This window comes from Salvelinus sp. IW2-2015, linkage group LG23 (genome assembly GCF_002910315.2).
Source record: "Salvelinus sp. IW2-2015 linkage group LG23, ASM291031v2, whole genome shotgun sequence".
Classification (NCBI taxonomy): domain Eukaryota; kingdom Metazoa; phylum Chordata; class Actinopteri; order Salmoniformes; family Salmonidae; genus Salvelinus; species Salvelinus sp. IW2-2015.
The window spans coordinates 5,481,855-5,502,831 of NC_036863.1; the positions used below are offsets into that span (position 1 = coordinate 5,481,855).

Here is a 20,977-nt window from a genome sequence, read left to right on the forward strand (position 1 = left end):
TGTTCCCACCGTGAAAGCATGGAGGAGGAGGTGTACTCCCACCCGTGAAGCATGGAGAAGGAGGCCACTCTCGCATTTATCCTTGTGTGGGGTGGCTTTTGCTGGTGAACTGTCATGTGTTTATTTTTAGAATTCAAAGCATTTTAACGCGGCATGGCTACATAGCATCCTGCCAGCGATCGACGCCTCCCCATCTGTTTGCTCTTGTGGACTATATTTGTTTCTTCAACAGAACATGAACCCAACACCCTCCAGGCTGTGTAAGGGTATTTTGACCAAGAAGGGAGTTGATGGAGTGCTGCGCATCAGATATCTGGCCGGGGGGAGGATGGAAGGCGGGATTGAGAGGCAGATGAATATAGAAAAGACCTTGGTTTATCTTTATTCAAATTGGATTATAGCTCTTTCCTAATGCAGACATTGTTTTCAGCTGACATTGCACCAGCAGCCCCTCTCTCTTTGGGTCTCTATGGAGGGATGAAATACAGCCCTCTATAAATCTACCGGAGTAGGGAGGGATGTCACTGTCTGTCCATCAGAAAGATTGAAGTAGCAGGCATGGGAGAGTAGAGTAGAGAGTAGAGTGGAGAGATGGACATCCAGCCAACTTGACACAACTGTGGGAAGCATCCCCTGTGGAACACTTTCGACACCTTGCAGAGTCCATGCCCGATGAATTGAGGTTGTTCTGAGGGAAGGGGGGGGGCAGTCAATATTTATTAGGAAGGTGTTCCTAATATTTTGTACAGTCAGTATAGAAGAGAGAAATGGCTGGCACCCCATACAGCTAGCTCATTATTGGACCTTTGTGGTCTGGCACCTGGTAGTGGAATGGGCTTGCTTTGGGTTTAGGGAGCAGCTGTGTTTTAGTTTTACAGGCCTAAAGCTCCATATTGGACCCAGTCCTATTCAATGTCTCCATGACCATGATCGGCTCATCCATGGTCCAATGAAAACTAATTTGGCATGAGGGGAGGGTTGATTTGGTCTGATGGAAAACTCTTGTTAATGTACAGTATACTGGACACTACCTAGTTGAGTCATCAGTGTGGTCCTGTCTATCCCAGTATGGCACGGTCTTCTTTACCCTGTTCTGACTCCCAAACACGAAGCAAATTCTTTGGTCCTTTAAAAACCTGCTGTATGTAAAATATTGTGTACTATAACTTGGAAAATAAATACATGTGACTGGATGACATGATGTTTGTTTCCAACATTAGGGCTGTTTTCCTAAAGAAGTTAGCACATTTAAATGTCTTACTCACGTCGGCCACGGAGAAGGAGGGCCCACAGTCCTTGGTAGCGGGCCGCGTCGGTGGCACTGTGTTATCCTCAAAGCAGGCAAAGAAGGTGTTTAGTTTGTCTCCATATTYTAGTCTGCTGTCCCCACATGCTTCAAGATTGTCACCATTGTTCCTGTACCTAAGTATGCAAAGATAACTGAACTAAATTACTATTGCCCCGTAGCACTCACTTCTGTCATTATGAAGTGCTTTGAGAGACTAGTCAAGGATCATATCACCTCCACCTTACCTGTCACCCTAGACCCACTTCAATTTGCTTACCGCCGCAATAGGTCCACAGACGATGCAATCGCCATCACACTGCACGTTGCCCTATCCCATCTTGACAAGAGGAATACCCATGTGAGAATGCTGTTCATCGATTACAGCTCAGCATTTAACACCATAGTACCCTCCAAGCTCATTATTAAGCTTGAGGCCCTGGGTCTGAACCCCACCCTGTGCAATTAGGTCGTGGACTTCCTGACGGGCTGCCCCCAGGTGGTGAAGGTAGGAAACAACATCTCCACTTTGCTGATCCTCAACACTAGGTCCCCACAAGGGTGCGTGCTCAGCCCCCTCCTGTACTCCCTTTTCACCCATGACTGTGTGGCCAAGCACGCCTCCAACTCAATCATTAAGTTTGCAGACGACACACCAGTAGTAGGCTTGATTAACAACAACAACGAGACAGCCTACAGGGAGGAGGTGGGGGCTCTGGGAGTGTGGTGCCAGGAAAATAACCTCTAACTCAACGTCAACAAAACAAAGGAGATGATTGTGGACTTCAGGAAACAGTAGAGTGAGCACCCCCCTCTCCACATCGACGGGACAGCAGTGGAGAAGGTTGAAAGTTTTAAGTTCCTCGGCGTACACATCACTGACAAACTGAAATGGTCCACCCACACAGACAGCGTGGTGAAGAATGCGTAACAGCGCCTCTTCACCCGCAGGAGGCTAAAGAAATTTGGCTTGTCACCTAAAACCCTCACAAACTTTTACAGATGAACAGTTGAGAGCATGCTGTCGGGCTGTATCACCGCCTGGTATGGCAACTGCACCGCCCACAACCGCAGGTCTCTCCAGAGGGTGGTGCGGTCTGCACAACGCATCACTGGGGGCAAACTACCTGCCCTCCAGGACACCACAGCACCCGATGTCACAGGAAGGCCAAAAAGATCATCAAACACAACAGCCACTCGATCCACTGCCTGTTCACCCTGCTATCATCCAGAAGGCGAGGTCAGTACAGGTGCATCAAAGCTGGGACCGAGAGACTGAAAAACAGCTTCTATCTCTTAAATAGCCATCACTAGCACAGAGCTGCCTATATACACAGACTTGAAATCATTGGCCACTTTAATAAATGGAACACCAGTGACTTTAATAATGTCACTTTAATAATGTTTACATATCTTGCACTACTCATCTCATATGTATATACTGCATTGTATACTTTTCTGCTTAGTCTATGCCACTCTGACATTGCTGGTCCAAATATCTATTCTTAATTCCATTCCTTTACTTAGATTTGCGTGTATTGGGTATATGTTGTGAAATTGTTACACATTACCTGTTAGATATTGCTGCACTGTCAGAACTGGAAGCACAAGCATTTCGCTACACCCGCAATAACATCTGGTAAACACGTGTATGTGACCAATGACATTTGATTTGATTTGAAATGTACTTTGTGTTTTGTTTCCTTACCACGATACTAACGAGTATCACTACTGGTATAGTCCCGGCCATATCTCTAGCCCTCTGCTTCCCTTTGATAAGCCAGGCTAGTGGTGGAGCTAGGGTTGTCTTGGCTGGAGACCTCCTCTTTTTTTCAGCATGCTAATGGATGGGCAAACTAATGGTTGGAGATTTATTACGACTGGGCCAGTGCAATCAACAGGGTTGCCAGGCGAACAATGCATTATGTGATTGAGAGTGTGAATTTGGAGGAAAATAAGACGGACAGTTGCCAGGAATAAATGAACAAGAGACGTAGAACAGTGATGAAAGAAGAGAAATGGAGAGAGTGAGAAGAAAAGACAGCAGGTGTAGAGAGAGAGAGAGAGATTGAGAGAGCGAGAGAAAAACAAATTAGGAGAGAGAGAGCTTCTGAGCTGTTCTCACTCCTGCTTTGGGGTAGTGGAAGCAGAACTTAAGGGAGCAGTGTGTGTCAGACCCACCACATAGCCTAGTGATTAGAGCGTTGGGACAGTACCGAAGGTTGCTGGACCTCCCTGAGCTAATAGGTACATAATCCTGTCTATTTCTGCCCCCCTGATCAAGGCATCTTAACCCAATGTTCCGCGTAAGGCTGTCTTTGTAGAAGCAATTTTGTTCTTAATCTGACTTGCCTAGTTTAAATAAAGGTAAATATAAATTTAAAAATACAATGGTTATGTATTTTTGTTAGGTATCAAATATAAAAAAATTAGATATCACAAGTCTGAACACTGATGTCCGTCTGGAGAGAGAATGAATGGAATTGAGATAACGCTAATCTTAGGGTAATTATGGCTGTCATGTCTTTATTCTTTTGAACTTTTATGATGTGTAAATGTTTTACTGTTCATTTTTCATTGTTATATTTCCTTTTAGTGAATAAATAAAGCCCTTAAATTGAAATGTTAATTGAATTGAGAGGCAGAGAGGGACAGGGAGGAGACAGAGGGAGAGAGAGAGAAAAGTCTGTCTGAATTAGCCATTTCAGTTTTCACTAGCAACTGGACATTGAATTAGCTGCCTCTGATGAAAATGGAGTGGAGATTGCTGTCCTAATGGATAAAAAGACTGAACAGATACAATATATGTTCTCATTCAACCCAGTAGAGGACTCATTATGGGCTATATGGTCCAGATCCAGTATGGATTTTTCCAGTATCGCCTACAAATATATTTTGATACAATGGTAAATAAATTAAAACATTTCAAATTGGATTACTTCACTGTCTGTTTTGTATAAGTTTGGTTGAATATGAAATGGAATGGAGAAAGCCCATTAAAGTTTCAAGTTTTAATGAATGCACAGTGAAATACAGTGGAATTCCTTTTTTATAAACTCAAAACCAACAATGCAATATAATAAAAATGTATTAACTAGAAAAAACCACACGAGAAATAAGAATAGGAAATATGAAAAACACAATAAAGTAGTAAGTGAATACTATACAATAAGGAAATTATTTAAAAAGTCAGTTCCAATCACATATTTAATGTGAGGGCTAGAGTGAGGGAGGTAGTATGTTTAGGGGTAAGGGGACTAGCTACAGCATATAATATAAACAGAGTAGCGCAGCTTGTATGTGAGTGGGAGTGGCGGTGTGTAGAGTCAGTATAAATGTATGTGCAAATTAGTGTGAGAAAATGATGGAGTGAATATTTGTGTGTCGGAGTGACAGTGTGTGTGAGTGTGTAGGGCCCTGTGAGTGTGCTTTCAGACAAATACTGCAAATACTGAATAAAAGGTCAATAAAGTACAAGGTTAACTCAGATAGTCTGTCTAGCTTTTTGTTTGCTATTTATCTTGTAACGGTTTTCTCTCCGTGTTCATGGCCGAGAGGAGGAGCCAGGATTAAACCAAGGCGGCAGCGTAGTGAAATGACATGATTTTATTAACAAAAAACAGACGAAAACGAACTATACTTGATAACTAATAAAACAACAAACGCATGTAGACCAGACGTGAAAGACCGAACCTTCATCATATAACTGCGTGAAGAACGAAATTAACAGGAACAGACTAATGAAGAAAAACCGCACCACAGTCCGTTGAAGTGTACATCGACACAGACACAGGAGACAACACCAAAGAAACTGTGAAACAACCTACTAATATGATCTCAATTAGAGGAAGCCAAACACCTGCCTCTATTGAGAGCATACCAGGCAACCCTTAAACACATAGAAACAGACACAATAGAATGCCCACCAACTCACGTCCTGACCAACTACACATAACAAACTAACAGAATAGGTCAGGAACGTTGGACAGTTATCAGTCGGTATTGCTTGGTGATAGAGAGCTGTTCAAGGGGAGTGCCTTTTGGTGTAGACTTGTATGCACCGGTACCTCTTGCCGTGCAGCAGCAGAGAAAATAGTCTATGGCTTTGGTGGTCGGAGTCTTTTACGATTTTCCGGGCCTTCTTTTCACACCGCCTGATATAGTACTGATGTACTGGGCTGTCCGCACAACCCTCTGTTGCGCCATGCGATCGAGGGAGGTGCTATTGCCATACCAAGCAATGGTACAGCTGTAGAACCTTTTGAGAATTTGTGGGCGTCTTGCTGACGTTGAGGGAGAGGTTCTTGCTACAGCACCACACTGTCAGGTCACTGACCTCCTCCCTGTAGGCTGACTCATCGTCGCCGATGATCAGGCCTACCACCGTCGTATCGTCTGTGAACTTGATGATGGTGTTGGAGTCTTGTGTGGCCACACAGTCATGGGTGAACAAAGAGTACAGGAGGTGACTAAGCACAAACCCCTGTGGGGCCCCTGTGTTAAAGGTCAGCGTGGTGGAGGTGATGTTGTCTAACCTCACCACCTGGGGCCAGCCCGTCAGGAAGTCCAGGATCCAGTTGCAGAGGGAGATGTTCAGATCCAGAGTCCTAAGCTTGGTGATGAGCTTGTAGGGCACTATGGTGTTGAACGCTGAGCTGTAGTCAATGAACAGCATTCTCACATAGGTATTCCTCTTATCTAGGTGAGTGAGGGCAGTGTGGAGAGCAATTGAGATTGCGTCGTCTATGGATCTGTTGGGGCGGTATGCAAATTGGACTGGGTCTATGGTGGCTAGTGTCGTGACGTGACTTTCATTCATCTGATGACTGTTATTTATTTAATCCACTTACTATGTTTAATTATTACCCGATTTAAATTAACCATGTTTCAAWTAACTCATTAGAAATTTGGGGCACCACGGAAGAAGTTGTTTAACGAGTTACTATCCCGAATTAAACTCTAGAAGATATAAATGATATATCGATAACAGTCACTTATTAATCATTACCTCATATCAGTTCTCATTCTGAACAGTCGTGACATTCTTGGATCTGCAGGAACCCCAACCTTTGCAGATTATTCAGTACTACACAAATTGGTTTAATTATTTATTTACTAAATAAATAAATAATAACACAGAATACACAAAAGTTGGCCAAAAGTTTTGAGAATGACGCAAATATTAATTTCCACAAAGTTTGTAGCTTCAGTGTCTTTAGATATTTTTGTCAGATGTTACTATGAAGTACTGAAGTATAATTACAAGCATTTCATAAGTGTCAAAGGCTTTTATCATATATGCATAGTCACTTTAACTATACATTCATGTACATACTACCTCAATTGGGCCGACCAACCAGTGCACATTGGCTAACCAGGCTATCTGCATTATGTCTCACCCACCACCCGCCAACCCCTCTTTTACACTAYTGCTACTGTCTGTTCATCATATATGCATAGTCACTTWAACCATATCTACATGTACATACTACCTCAATCAGCCTGACTAAGCGGTGTCTGTATGTAGCCTCGCTACTTTTATAGCCTTGCTACTGTATGTAGCCTGTCTTTTTACTGTTGTTTTATTTCTTTACCAATCTATTGTTCACCTAATACCTTTTTGCACTATTGGTTAAAGCCTGTAAGTAAGCATTTCACTGTAAGGTCTACCTACACCTGTTGTATTCAGCGCACCAGACAAATAAACTTTGATTCAATTTGACCCTTCTTTTTCAAGACCTCTGTAATCCGCCCTGGCATGCTGTCAATTAACTTCTGGGCCACATCCTGCCTGATGGCAGCCCATTCTTGCATAATCAATGCTTCGAGTTTGTCAGAATTTGTGGGGTTTTGTTTGTCCACCTGCCTCTTGAGGATTGACCACAAGTTCTCAATGGGATTAAAGTCTGGGGAGTTTCCTGGCCATGGACCCAAAATATCGATGTAGATTTTTTWAAATAACTTTACCATAACATACAGCTTGCGTTATTGCGAGACAGCGCTCACCAAAACGGCGGAGAATAGGACTCAACATTTTACACAGAAATACGAAATAACATCATAAATGTTTTCTTAMTTTTGCTGAGCTTCCATCAGAATGTTGTACAAGGAGTCCTTGGTCCAGAATAAATCGTTGTTTGGTTTTAGAATGTCCATTTCTTCTGTCGAATTCGCGCCACAATGCTAGCCAAGGTTGATAACATTCCCATCCTCTCTTGACGCAAAGAACGGAAAACTCCAAAAGTCCCAATAAACGTTGAATAAACTGATAAAACTCGGTTGAAAAAACCTACTTTATGATGTTATTATCATATGTATCAAATAAAATCAGAGCCGGAGATATTCGCCGTGTATACCGAACGCTTTTCAGAACACAATGTCGAGTCACGCAGCGCGCCTGAGAGACAAAAAAATTCGGACCTTGTCACTCCAAAAGCTCTTGTTTCGGCCTCAGATTCATGCTAGACACCCCATTCCCCTTCCACTGCCTGTTGACATTCTAGTGGAAGGCGTATGAAGTGCATGCATATCGTATAACATAAACCCAGTTGAATAGGCAGGCCCTGAAACAGAGCCTCGTTTCAGATTTTTCACTTCTGTATGCGAAGTTTGCTGGCAAAGAGTTCTGTTTTACTCACAGATTATAATTCAAACAGTTTTAGAAACTTCCTGAGTGTTTTCTATCCAATAGTAATAATAATATGCATATTGTATGACTCTAGAAAGTACGAGGCCGTTTCATTTGGCACGTTTTTCCAAAGTGAAAACAGCGCCCCCTATTGACAAGAGTTAACGACAAATTCAATCATTTGTGGACCTGGATATCCTCAGGAGCTGGCATTTCTGATGAATTCATCAAAGGTAGGAACATTTATCATGTTATTTCTGGTTTCTGTTTGAGTCCAACCATGGCGGCTAATTGGGCTATTGTTCTGAGCTCCGTCTCAGATTATTGCATGTTTTAAATCTGGACACAGCGGTTGCAGTAAGGAGAGGTTGATCTAATTCCATTGTATAACTTGTTTTTCATCGTATATTTATTGATGAGTATTTCTGTTGAAACGATGTGGCTATGCAAAGTCACTTGATGTTTTTGCAACTAGTGAATCTAACGCGTCAATGTAAACTCAGATTTTTTTATATAAATATGAACTTAATCAAACAAAACATGCATGTATTGTGTAACATGAAGTCCTATGAGTGTCATCTGATGAAAATAATCAAAGGTTAGTCATTAATTTTATCTCTATTTCTGGTTTTGTGGAAGCTATCTTTTGCTGGAAAAAATGGCTGTGCTTATTGTGGTGACCTAACATAATCGTTTGTAGTGCTTTCGCTGAAAAGCCTATTTGAAATCAGACACTTTGGTGGGATTAACAATAAGATTACCTTTAAAATTATATAAAACACATGAATGTCTGAGGAATTTTAATTATGAGATTTCTGTTTTTTGAATTTGGCGCCCTGCACTTTTTTTTGTTTTTGTCATATCGATCCCGTTACCAGGATTGCAGCCATAAGAAGTTAACATACATCTTGAATAACGTTCCAACCGGAAAATTAAATTGACTTCAGAAGAGCGGTGGAACGGATGTCCTCCTCATGTGAAGGCGCATGGTGAATGCGTGATCAGCCCGTGGAAGTGATTACTCATTCCTGTCTCCTTCGGCCCCCCTTCACATTAGATTCATCAGACAAAGTTCTGTTGACTGTTGACATCTAGTGGAAGMCGTAGGAAGTGAAAACTCATCAATRACTCGCTGTGATTTCAATGAGAGCYTGGTTGAAAATTGGCACCCCCAGAAAAAATACAAACAGGAAGTGGAACTTCTCAGGTTTTTGCCTGCCATGTGAGTTCTGTTATACTCACAGACATAATTCAAACAGTTTTAGAAACTTCAGAGTGTTTTCTATCCAATATGAATAATAATATGCATATATTAGCAACTGGGAATGAGGAGCAAGCCGTTTAATATGGGCACCTCTGTGCACCTTTCTTTCAAGCTAAGTTAATGACATCACAAAATAATAAACAATGTGATAATGATTATTCTTTAGATCCCCACTGACAATTATTAACATTCCTATCTTWGAAATATTGTTCCAAAGTTCACTTTTGGATGTTAGAGATTTTGGRCKGCAAAATGTCTCTGTAACAAAGCACATTCCAACAATTGGCGTGAGATGTCATAAAACCGGCCCAGACCCCCCCACCCCCCTCTTCTGTGAGTGAGATGGGTCTGGTCATCGTCAGCCATTTGCCAAGCTTACCGGAGGCCTTGGATCCTTAGCCAGGAGAGTCATGACACTAGGGTGGCTGGTGGAGTTAATGTGTGCCATAACCAGCCTCTCAAAGCACTTCATGATTACAGTAGTGAGTACTCCAGGGCGGAAGTCATTGTGGCATAAAGCCTTAGAGTTCCTAGGAACAGGACTGGTCATCTTAAAACATGTTGAGATTACAGACTTGGACAAGAAGAGTTTGAAAATTACTGTGAATATGCCTGCCAGCTGTTCTGCGCATGCTCTGAGAACGCGCCCTGGAATACGTCGGGGCCTGCGTCCTTGCAGGTGTTGACCTTAGAATTAATTTGTTGACATCCTAGTGTCATGCACTACTCATTAAACATATTTACATATTTAACTTTTACTACTCCGAAACAAAAAATACCTTCAAATACCGCCATACCATCAAAAATGTGAAAACAATAGTGATATGATGTTTTGGACATATGAACCATATCCTTTCCCATCTGGAGCCAAAGGTCAACACATMTGTAGACATGCAATGAATCTCACAGAGTTTAGTTTCGCTCTAGACTAGAGAGCCTGCATGGCTAGCATAACAAATGCATTACTGAGATTTTAACTGGATTGAAAATGAGAGTATAGGAGGAGACCAAATCAAAATATTTATTTAAAAGTGAGTCCCAAAACTTGAAAAGACATGAATGAAATAAATATAATGTGTGGTTAYTCATAGGGTTAACATTTTAGATTTTCAGAGACATAATCAGTAGATTTCCATGTCATTAAAAGTTCTTAACTCCTTTGCTGGCTCTTTAAGTTAAGTACTTCTTCTAACAATTTGTTCTCTTTTACAGGGAACCCATTGGAAAGAAGAAGTCCGGTAAGTCCACTTTAGTATTCCATTTTGGGTTAAGTTGTTATTGCATTTTATGTTTAGCAGACGCTCTTTTCCAGAGCAACTTACAGTAGTGAGTGTATACATTTTCATACTGGTTCCCTGTGGGAATCAATCCCACAACAACCTTGGCATTCCAAGCACCATGCTCTACCAACTGAGCTACAGGACTACATCATTGTTTGTGGTATGTAGTTTATGTAGAAAATATCATATGGATGAGCTCTGAAGTGAAATAGAAACATTAATTAGGATAAACATTTCCTACACCAGCCGTAGCATCTTAGGACAGCTCACTACATTTCTCAATTGAGATATGAGCGCCCTCTAGCTGTGATGTTGGATGTGCTCCATTATTTTCTAAAAAGATTGCAATGTAAATATTTAGGATCATAGTAAGACTGTAGTAATTCAATTATATATTTAATTACTTGAAGTTAGATATAGACCATTACTTCTAAAAAGTGTTTAAAAAATTGTTTTTCCCTTTCTTTGTTAATCTAACCAACCCATCCATGTCAAGTTTCAATTTCATTTTCCTTAATTTCCCTCCATCAGGCATTGTGGAGAGAGCGACTACTTTCCTAAAGAGAGGTAGTAACAGAATCATGCTTGGCCGTGCTCTGTGTGTGGCCCCGGGTTGCTAGCCATCCGTTTGGCCCGTTCCTGGTCCCTGTCTGCTGGGCCTTTAGCTGGGACATGGCTCTGAGGTGGGACTGGGCAGTGGGGAGTAGCGAGGGGGAAGGACCTGGTCCCAGATCTGTATGTGCTCAGTCAACGCCTCTGTTTCAGCCAACGCAAATACAGGTCTGGGACCAGGCTAGGGAAGGTTGTGTTAGAGAGGGCAGGGTGGGACAAGCTTGGTGCTCACTGTGATGTGCTCACTGTGATGTGTGATGTGCATGGCAGTGTGTTAGCTTTGTCAAGAGAGCATCAGATGGTGTGTGTCTGACTGTACACCCAGCCCAACTCCCTTTGCTCTAATGCTGAACTCAACCTTGTCTTGGTTGTGGGAATTAACTGTCACCTTGATAGATGTGGATGCTGTACCCCCAACAACAACTAAAACCCTCCTCATTCTGTGTTGTTGTCTCATGGGGAATCAGACATGACASTTTTCATAATATATAATATCTAGTAAGTTTGGAAGCAACTACTTGTACGGTTMATTTAGAGACGGGATGGTGTAAATACAAGGCTCAATTTCTGGATGGAATCCTTTTTGGGAGTGTACGGTTGTGAATTTAGAGGATATTATGAGTGCATTCCACTGTTAGCTCTGGTTATCATCCCACCAAGTGCACATCACAGAGCAGGTCCTCGTGTTGTTCTAACCTATAGCGTTGTGGTAGTGTAAGTGTCGGGTGTCTTTGTGGCGGTTGTCTCTGTCTCTGTGGCAGCCATGTTTGTGATTGGCATAACCCTCCTTCCTGTCCTGTTCTTTCTCCCAATATCTCCCTCTCAGACCCTCCTTCCCTCTGCTCTCTGGCCACCATTTTCTCCTCCCTGTCTCTAAAATCACACCTGCTTCGTCCTCGTCCTCCCCCTATGGCTCGCTCTGCTCTCTGTGGTGGGGTGGCAGGTAGAGAGGTCAGCGCTACATGTCTGTCTGTGTGCTCTGTGYCTCTCCCTGCAGGAGACTCCAGCGCAGCTGACCCCCTGCTCCTGGACCAGTACGTGGCTGTCACTGACTATGAGAAGCAGGAGAGCTCTGAGATCAGCCTGCACGTGGGACAGACGGTGGAGGTCATCGAGAAGAATGAGTCTGGTACGAGATCTGGGTCAGATGGAGGGAGCCTTTAGSTTAACGACTGAGGTTGTGTCCCAAATGGCACTCCATTGCCTATATAGTGGTGGGCCTATGGGCCCTGGTCAAAACTAGTCCACTATAAAGGGAATAGGGTGCCATTTGAGACAAAACCTGAGTCCTGGGGGCCTTAACGTAATTTATAAAGAAATCACACTGTCTCGTAACTGTTTTTGCCCTAATCAACTGAAAGAATGTTATCATACTTGAAGGAAAGCCTCAGATACAGGCACTTTAAAGTGTACCAAGACGACTACATAATGCTATCACGATGTCTTCCAAACAGACAAGGCCAATCCAAGACCCAGAGAGAGCCTCTGCTGTGTGTCTGACTGTTCTGTGTTTCTGTGTGTGTTTTGCTTTCTGTGTGCAGGTTGGTGGTTTGTTAGTTCTGACGAGGCCCAGGGCTGGGTCCCTGCCACCTGCCTGGAGGCCCAGGATGACCCTGATGACTTCTCCCTGCCCGGTGAGGAAGGTAACCCTCTCTATCTGTCACACTGCCCTAGGCCACATTCAGAATAAAAACKAACTGTAACTACAGATCAATGCTGGCAGCCTTAGGGCACAGCTCAGTCAAAACTCAAGGTTTGCTGCCTGAGAGTCAACAGCTCAAGGCTTGCTTCCCTGTCATAATGAGACAAAACAGTATGTGTYCTGTCATTGATTAAAATGTAGAAGAAATGTGGAACTGTAATGAACAAATCTAGGAAACAGGATGCTCAGAAACTCTTGAAATCTGTGCAGTACTTGTATTGGCATTACAAAATACTCTTTCACACGGTGTGTTTGTGTGTATGGGGGGGGGGGTTGTTGCAAGATAACAGTAGGAAGAGGACCCAGATAACCAAAGGGAAAATGACCTCTGACTTTCCATCTGTTCACAATGTTCTAATCACCATCACCTGTCACTGTCTGTCTATTAGAACCTAGCAAACACATAGCAGAGTATTCACTTCCTGTGTACTTACTTCCTACTTCCTGCTGCCCACTGTGCTCTGCGTCAGTGTCCCGGAGATACTGGTCACTGCTGAGGCATGTGGGCCGCCGGCGAACATTAGGGGATCTGTTCAGCACAAGCACAGGGTTTGGGCAAGGTGGAACGCACGCCTCTTTTCCCCATAATCTTCATGTGTGTGTAGAATGTCATGTTTAGCATGCAAATCCCATGCATGACCAACCCAAGCACGGAGAGTGATGCAAGGCATGTGTGCTGTGTGGCATGGATTAGAATGGATGCTACCGCTATGTTTGTATTATTTGTTTTCTCGATGGAATGCAGTGGGAAAATGCTCCGTTTTTCTCACTTTGTTATTTCAGTGAAGTTAATATGATATATTTTWAATTGTTTGTGCCTTCTAAATACACTATCTGTTTAACAATCACTTTAATTCAGTAGACTTTAAAAAAGGGACCCGTGTAGATTAGGTATAAAAACCTAATCTATTTGAAGTAGGTGTTAGTGAAGTCCTAATCTTAGTAATGCTGTCTTGTTTGTGTGTGCTTAATGTTGGTGGAGGATGGAGGGATGCTTTGTGTTGCATGATGTGTGTTACACATCTTCTCACTCCACAGGATAGATCCTGCCCATGCCCTGTCTACAAGGACATACTTGCAGAGAGTTTTACCCTGGTTTAGACCAGTTACCAGTTTATGATCTTGTTACCCTGGTTTAGACCAGTTACCAGGTTTATGATCTTGTTACCCTGGTTTAGACCAGTTACCAGTTTATGATCTTGTTACCCTGGTTTAGACCAGTTACCAGTTTATGATCTTGGAGTGGTGTACTGAGTGGTGTACTGAGTGGTGTACTGAGTGGTGTACTGAGTGGTGTACTGAGTGGTGTACTGAGTGGTGTACTGAGTGGTGTACTGGGGGCTAATGCACTACGTTCACTAGCAGATAGTGAGAGGCTAGGGTTTTAGGATTTGCTATTAAGAAAGAACACTATCAATTGTTTACCATATATAGTCAAAGAGATTAGTCCCAACTATTCGCTCTCAACATGCCATCATGTGCTGTCCCTGCCAAGTTGTTGATTCCATACGCTTGATTGATATTCTTGTGAAAGTTAGTATGCAAGATGGGATCAAATACATCACCCATTGTGATGTATTCTTCGCCATTTCCAGAGGAGACGTACACAGTGATCTACCCGTACGCAGCGAGAGACCAAGACGAGATCGACCTGGAGAGTGGCATGACAGTGGAGGTCATTCAGAAGAACCTGGAGGGCTGGTGGAAGATCAGGTAGAACACAAAACCCCAGAAGTGTGTCTGTCCACCGGGGATGCAGGCTGTGTGTCCATGTGAATTTCATTGAGTGTATGAATGTCTGTGTGTGTCAGAGTTGGTTGCTGTTGTTGTTGTGTTTCTTTCTATTGAAACCGTAGACGTAACCTCTCTGCTGTCGTCTACAGGTACCAGGGACAGGAGGGCTGGGCCCCGGCGTCCTACCTGAAGAAGGCCGACATCCTGAGCCAGAAGCTGGCAGCGGGCCACGCCAGCACCAACGATCTGGACGGATTCTCCAAGCAGCAGAACCAAGCCAAAGAGAGCAAAGGAGACAGCAAGGACCAGAAAGAGAAGGGCTTCTCCCCCTTTGCCAAGCAGCACAGTGAGTGGGAACTAAGAACTGTAAACTACAGTAACTCGTTTAACAACTAACAACTGTAACTCAACTTAATGGGAAATCTCACACCACCCGAACATCAACATATGTGAAAATGTATGATGCTTTTTAATATCTTTGAATAATGCCTACCTGCAGGCTTTAAAGTAACATTTCAAAAATCAACATATGGTATGTGAAAATTGTGCGTTTCTATGATCTGTAGTAAAACAGATAGAGGAAGGTAAGTGTTTCCAATGGCATCATCAACCAATTAGTAGACAGTAGGCAAAGCCTCCTCACAATTGGTTAAAATCACATGACGCACGCCAATGATGTCATTGAAAACACTTATCTTCCTCTATATTTTTTACTACAGAACAGAAACACAACATTTTGACATACCGTATGTTGATGTTGGTATATTAATATTAAGTAGGAAAATTGTGAAATTTAGGTAGGCATTATTCAAAGACATTATAAAGCCTCATACATGCTTATAACAAGTAATAAAGCCTTATACATGCAGGCTTACTTCAATTGTTACCAAGACATCTCATCTGTATGAGAGATGCCTCCTCAGTCTCCTCCCTAAGAGATGTTTCTCTGCAAAGCTCTCTAACTCAATGCCAGAGTAATGTAAAACATCCTCTTTTATTTCCTAGTAAGTCATTAAGGAGCTGAATGCCTCCCACAACTACACCTCCATTAGTGAGGATCCATTACACATAGTTAGAGCCGAAGGCCCCGGTCTACAGAGCTCATCAGTCTGCATCGAACACACTGCTCGATCTCTCGCTCCCTGGTTTCTCTCTCTCTCTTTCTGGAACTAATATCTTCTCCTATGAGGAGTGGATGTCAATGCAGGCAGTGTTTTGAGACTGATGGGCTGTGATGAGATGCGACTCACTGGAGTCTGATTTCCTCTGCCTTTTCCCCTACAGAACAGGGGGCGAGACAGAGACCACCACCACGCAGGGATCTCACCATCGTAAGTACCCTCCACTAACCACTTAACCACACATCCTGCGACACCAACAACACTCGTTAACAAAGACATTTTTCTTAATGAGTTTTGCATTGATTTGATGTTTTGATCTGCCACAAGTCAAATCTGATACGGACCCACTTTTTCTTTCTTCACACCATCCCTCCCTCTCTCCCTCCCTCTAGCCGAGGGGGCAGAACCTGCCCAAGCCGCCCACCCCTCCTCAGGTGGAGGAGGAATTCTACACCATTGCAGACTTCCAGACCACCATCCCAGATGGCATCAGCTTCCAGGCTGGGGTCAAAGTGGAGGTGAGACACACGTCACATCTCATCACATATTGGTAGATGGTTATTGTTTGATGGCAAACAGCCTACCATCTCCCGCCTAGAGAAACCTTTCAGATTTAATTGATACATTTTATTCAATATGCAATACATTTGTTTACCACAAAAGAGTCAAAACTCAGAGTGAAGTTCAATTGATTAATACCAAAGACGCAACAGCTGTAATGTGTGCCCCTCGAATGACAGAGCTGAATACGTAGCTACCTCTCAAGTGGCGCAGCACTCTGTAGCAAAACTCCCCCCACTCATACAATGTWATACTTCAGCAGTTTTCCACTGTGATTGACGTAGACCCTTCACCCTGATCTTAAGACCTTTTCAGACATTTCAATAGTTTCAACATCCCTTGGCCCACTTCCTAATCTCGTCTTGTTCCATTGCCATTGGGCCCAGTTCCTTGTCTCGTCTGGGTTCTATAGCTCTTGGGCCCACTTTCGCTTCTTGTCCTATTGTTGCTCCAGATAACATATCGTGGTTCTCTGGTCACAGGGAGTACATAGACGCTTCCTCAAACTGACACGCTAATATTCAGCATAACACTTTTCTCTACTTTCACAATGACTTTTAAGGCAAAACATCCCAGAGACTTAAGACCTCATTCTACTTCTCCTTAATCACTCAAAAGCCAATTATTTCACAAACAATCAGAATGGAATGGGATTTGAATGATGCTTTGCAAAATGCACTGACTGAGTACAACTTCTGCTGTGTCTTGATTCCTGATTCCCTGATTGACTCACTGGTCCCCTTTTTCTGTTGTCTAGGTGATCGAGAAGAACTCCAGTGGCTGGTGGTACATTCAGATTGAAGACAAAGAGGGCTGGGCCCCCATTACCTTCATCGACAAATACAAAAAGACCAGTTTGACCCCGCGCCCTAACTTCCTGGCACCTCTGCCCAACGAGATGGCCCAGCTGAAGCTGGAGGATGGCACTGCCAGCGGCGCGGGGCAAGAGGACAGCTGGTCCAAACCRCTGCCAGACGAGCCCACCGCGAGCAGCGATTCCGGAGCCCGGCCCAAACTCAGAGACTGGAAGTCCAGCGCCAGTAAGGGGGCATCAGCCTTCTCCGGACCCCTGCCCCCCGCCCCGTCTGCCCCACCTGCTGAGGAGAAGCCAGCCTTGCCACCCCGCAGGGAGTCCATCAACAAGAGCCTGGACATTGAGATTACTGTGGAGAAACCCAGGCCAGACCTATCCAAACCCATGCCTCCAAAACCCCAAGCCCCGGGTGTCATCATGCCCCTGCTCACCCCCAAAGCTGCCCCCTTCAAGCCCGACAAGCCCCCCGAGCCCAAGAGAGAGGTCACGAACAAGCCTCTGCATCTGAAGAATGAGATGGGTCTGGAGTGTGGCCACAAGGTCTCCGCCAAAGAGGTGAAGAAGTTCAACCTGAAACCTGTGGCTAAGCAACCACCCAAGTCCAAGCTTGATCCACCGGAGGAGAAACCAGAGGTCGCCGGCCTTGCACTGTTCATGAAGCCTAAACCCATAGTCCGGCCCAAACCCGTCCCAGCTGCCAAGCCAGAGCCGCCAGCTGAGAACAAGCTGGACATCACCAACCTGAGGAGCAAGCTGAAGCCTTCAAAGCCAGTTGAACCAGGCTCTGGATCAGTAGAGCCAAGTCAGCAAAACGGCACTGCAGCCAACAACGCCCCTAGCAACGTTCTCCCCAAGATGCCGCCCCCCAACCTTCCCCCTAATAATGCTTTACCCAAGATGCCCCCTCCTAATAACGTTCTCCCCAAGATGCGTCCCAGCAGCCCTCCTATCAATGCCCTACCCAAGATGCCCCCGGCCCCCAATGCTCTCTACAATGGCAAGGCCACTGACGAGCCCAAATTCCCCCACAAGCAGCAAAACGGCCACGGACAGGTGAGCCCGGACAAATGTGCTGTTTCCCCACACAAAGAACCTCCAGGTAGACCCGCCGTCCTCCCTAGGAGACCCCCTCCACCCAAAAAGACCTCTGAGCCGTCCAGCCCCACAGAAACCAAAGCTCCCCTGAAAGAGCTCCCAGACACAAAGCCTGCTCCCCCCCAGCTCAGCAGGCCCCCTCCCCCTAAACCCAAGGCCTTCGTACTACCCCCACCCAAAGACAAAGAGAAGGTGGTCCCAAAGCCCCTGCTTAAGAGTGAGAAACCAGGCCCTCCGAGGGACAAGCTGCCTCCTCTAATCAAGGATCCCAGTAAAGAGGAGCTGTTCTTGGCCGTGGCGGACTTTGAGGGCGACGATCAGACGGCCAGCTTCAAGGAGGGCACCATGTTCCAGGTGATGGAGAAGAACAGCAGCGGCTGGTGGTTTTGTAAAAATCTAGGAGAAGGGCCAATGAAAGAGGGCTGGATCCCCTCCAATTACCTGACCAAGAAACCCTAAGTACCAGGTTCTGTTGGCTTTTTTAATACATAAAGATATCACTAATTGTATTTAATTAKCTTTTTATTTTATTTATAGTTACCTTTTTTTAAATATATGTGTTTGTTACTTTGTTACATTCCATTTGTTTAGCATTCGAGCGAGAATGAACCAGCAATGACACGTTTCTGTTGCATCTCTTTTTAAATATTTGTTTTACTTTATATCCTCATTTCAAATTACCAGGCATCAAATCCGGGAAAAGCAAATGTCCCTTTCAAGTTCACTTTGTGCCATACAGTATGTTACTCAAGCCTATGTCATTTTATGATATGTATCACAAGCTTTCTAATAGAACTAAATATGTCCTTCCAAGCCTTCTATAATATTGTGCCTCAGTATAATATTCAAAGTGCTTTAAGCTTAAATATATGCAATTTATCTAGTTAGTGTCTCCGTTAGCATATCAAAGATGCTTCAATCTAATGAGTAGAGTCGAAACTGACAGTGCAATGCATATGGAAAATAAATCAGACCATACGATAGAGGAACCAGGGTCCGTATTCACAAAGTGTCTCGTAGGAGTGCTGATCTAGGATTAGTTTTGCCTTTTAGATCATAATGAATAATATTACATGAACAGGGTGTACCTGATCCTAGATCAGATCCTAGATGGCCATGTATACTCAGATACCTCAAAGAACAGCCCTCCTACTATGCCTGCAACGGAGGTTACAAGGGAAGTTCTAGAGGACATTTTGTTTTTCAATAACTAAAATAGCAACACTTCAAGAGGAGTTTTTGCCAAGTGATTCTAAGTGCTTATATGAAACATTTATACAGTGTTCATGTGTTTGTGAATGTGTTTCTTTTTTCTTTAGGAACTGAATAATAATGTTGCGGTTGATTTTTTACAGATGTGCACTTTTCAGATTATTCAGACTGATTCAGACGGTTCGGACTGGTTCAGACAGTTCAGACTGATTCAGACGGTTCAGGTTTCACACTGTGGCTTAACAGACAGAGAACGTAGTGTACAAATGAATGCCATAGCCATGTTTTTAAACCTCATGAGGTCTTAACATTGGGAAATGTATGTCAGAGTTAGAGTCTAGTTCATCTCCTCTCAGGATGGACTGAATTGACTTCATTGAAATGAAATGGACCCCTTCCCTGGTGTTCACAGTACGATGGTAAAAACACACAAGTAAGAATGACTGATTCAAGTAGAGATTACATCAGGCTGCTTCTGGAAAAAACAATATTCCATAATTATGCTGTAGGACAAGGTCTACCATTACTACAGCCCCTAAATTATGGAATTCACCTGTGATTTGTGCAATGATACAATACAAAATACTGAATCTCCAAAGCAGTGCTCAAATATAAAACAGTATTATAAAGTGTGATCCTTACTCATTGTTTTACATTAGTGCTTGACTGGTTTCAAGCACAGACTCAGTAAAATAATTATTGTACTTCCAGAATGAAGTAATGTCAGCTGTTGTCACTTTTTGTTTACTTTTCACCTCTTGCCCGGTCTGGTAATTGGGAACTAGGGTCCAGTCAGTCATACAGTAGTGGAATGAAGGGTTTTTGGGAGGTTGTAGTTGGTCATGTGAAAAGGCTTATGGGTTGGTCTCCTAGGAGATGCACAGACAAGGCTAGGAGTGGCTGTAGCTCACAGGTTCATTGGAGAATCTTTGAATATGGTTGATCTGCTCTTAGCTGCTATGCTAGTTTTTTTTTTTCTCCTCAGTACTCTAACATAAGATGATTCAATGTCCTTCCATGGCTGATAAATCAAAGAAATGCAATCAAGTGTATTATTTTAAGGACTTAGTGCCTGTGTCCGGTCATGACCAACATTGGTAACAGTGAAATGATCAGTGAAGTTACTTGGGGTTTTCCATCTTTTAGCCAGTGTGCATAGTGCACTTGAAAAGTAATGCTATTCATAATGTCAGATTTGTAATGATAATGAYCAACACATGGAGTAAGGCCTGAATTAGTGGAACGTGGATTGGGTTAGAATGACAGTTGGATAAACTCATGTATTCTACAGTTTGTTTACTGAAGCATAAAGACAAAKGCAAGCAGGGATGTGAACTCCGCAATGTAACAAAACAGTATGGGATGTTAGTCTTATTGCTTTAAGTAACACTTTACCCTAAAACAGCCAATTTAATACATTTCAAAAGGCACTTTTTCTTTCTTCTTTGAGATATGTAGCAGGACATCTTTTCCCATCAGATATCCCATCTTAGTACTGTAGKGTTTTTTATTTTCTTGTTCTTGTGTATTTTTCTTTCATATTAAGTCAATAAACATTTTTCATTTTTGTATGGTGTCTTGGTTTTCCTTGGAAATGTTTTAGTATTTTCAGTAAATGGATGCAACCTAAACATTAAAGCCATAATGGTATCAAAAGGAGAATATTCTA

The 20,977-nt window shown here is 43.3% G+C and overlaps 1 protein-coding gene across 3 annotated transcripts in view; it reads left to right on the top strand.

The window, feature by feature from the left end:
- sh3pxd2b (SH3 and PX domains 2B) overlaps positions 1-20,877 on the top strand; it is a 62,752-nt gene extending 41,875 nt beyond the window's left edge. Inside the window, exons 6-14 of one of the 3 annotated variants that reach the window (XM_023967763.1) lie at positions 10,390-10,415; positions 10,989-11,024; positions 12,067-12,198; positions 12,611-12,712; positions 14,367-14,484; positions 14,655-14,851; positions 15,790-15,836; positions 16,019-16,144; positions 16,945-20,877. In XM_023967763.1, coding sequence (XP_023823531.1) covers positions 10,390-10,415; positions 10,989-11,024; positions 12,067-12,198; positions 12,611-12,712; positions 14,367-14,484; positions 14,655-14,851; positions 15,790-15,836; positions 16,019-16,144; positions 16,945-18,555 — 2,395 coding nt within the window. In that variant the 3' untranslated portion in view covers positions 18,556-20,877. The remainder of the gene's footprint in view (positions 1-10,389; positions 10,416-10,988; positions 11,025-12,066; positions 12,199-12,610; positions 12,713-14,366; positions 14,485-14,654; positions 14,852-15,789; positions 15,837-16,018; positions 16,145-16,944) is intronic. The other 2 variants (XM_023967764.1, XM_023967765.1) reach the window with 2 other exon arrangements.
- Positions 20,878-20,977: the final 100 nt, after the last annotated feature.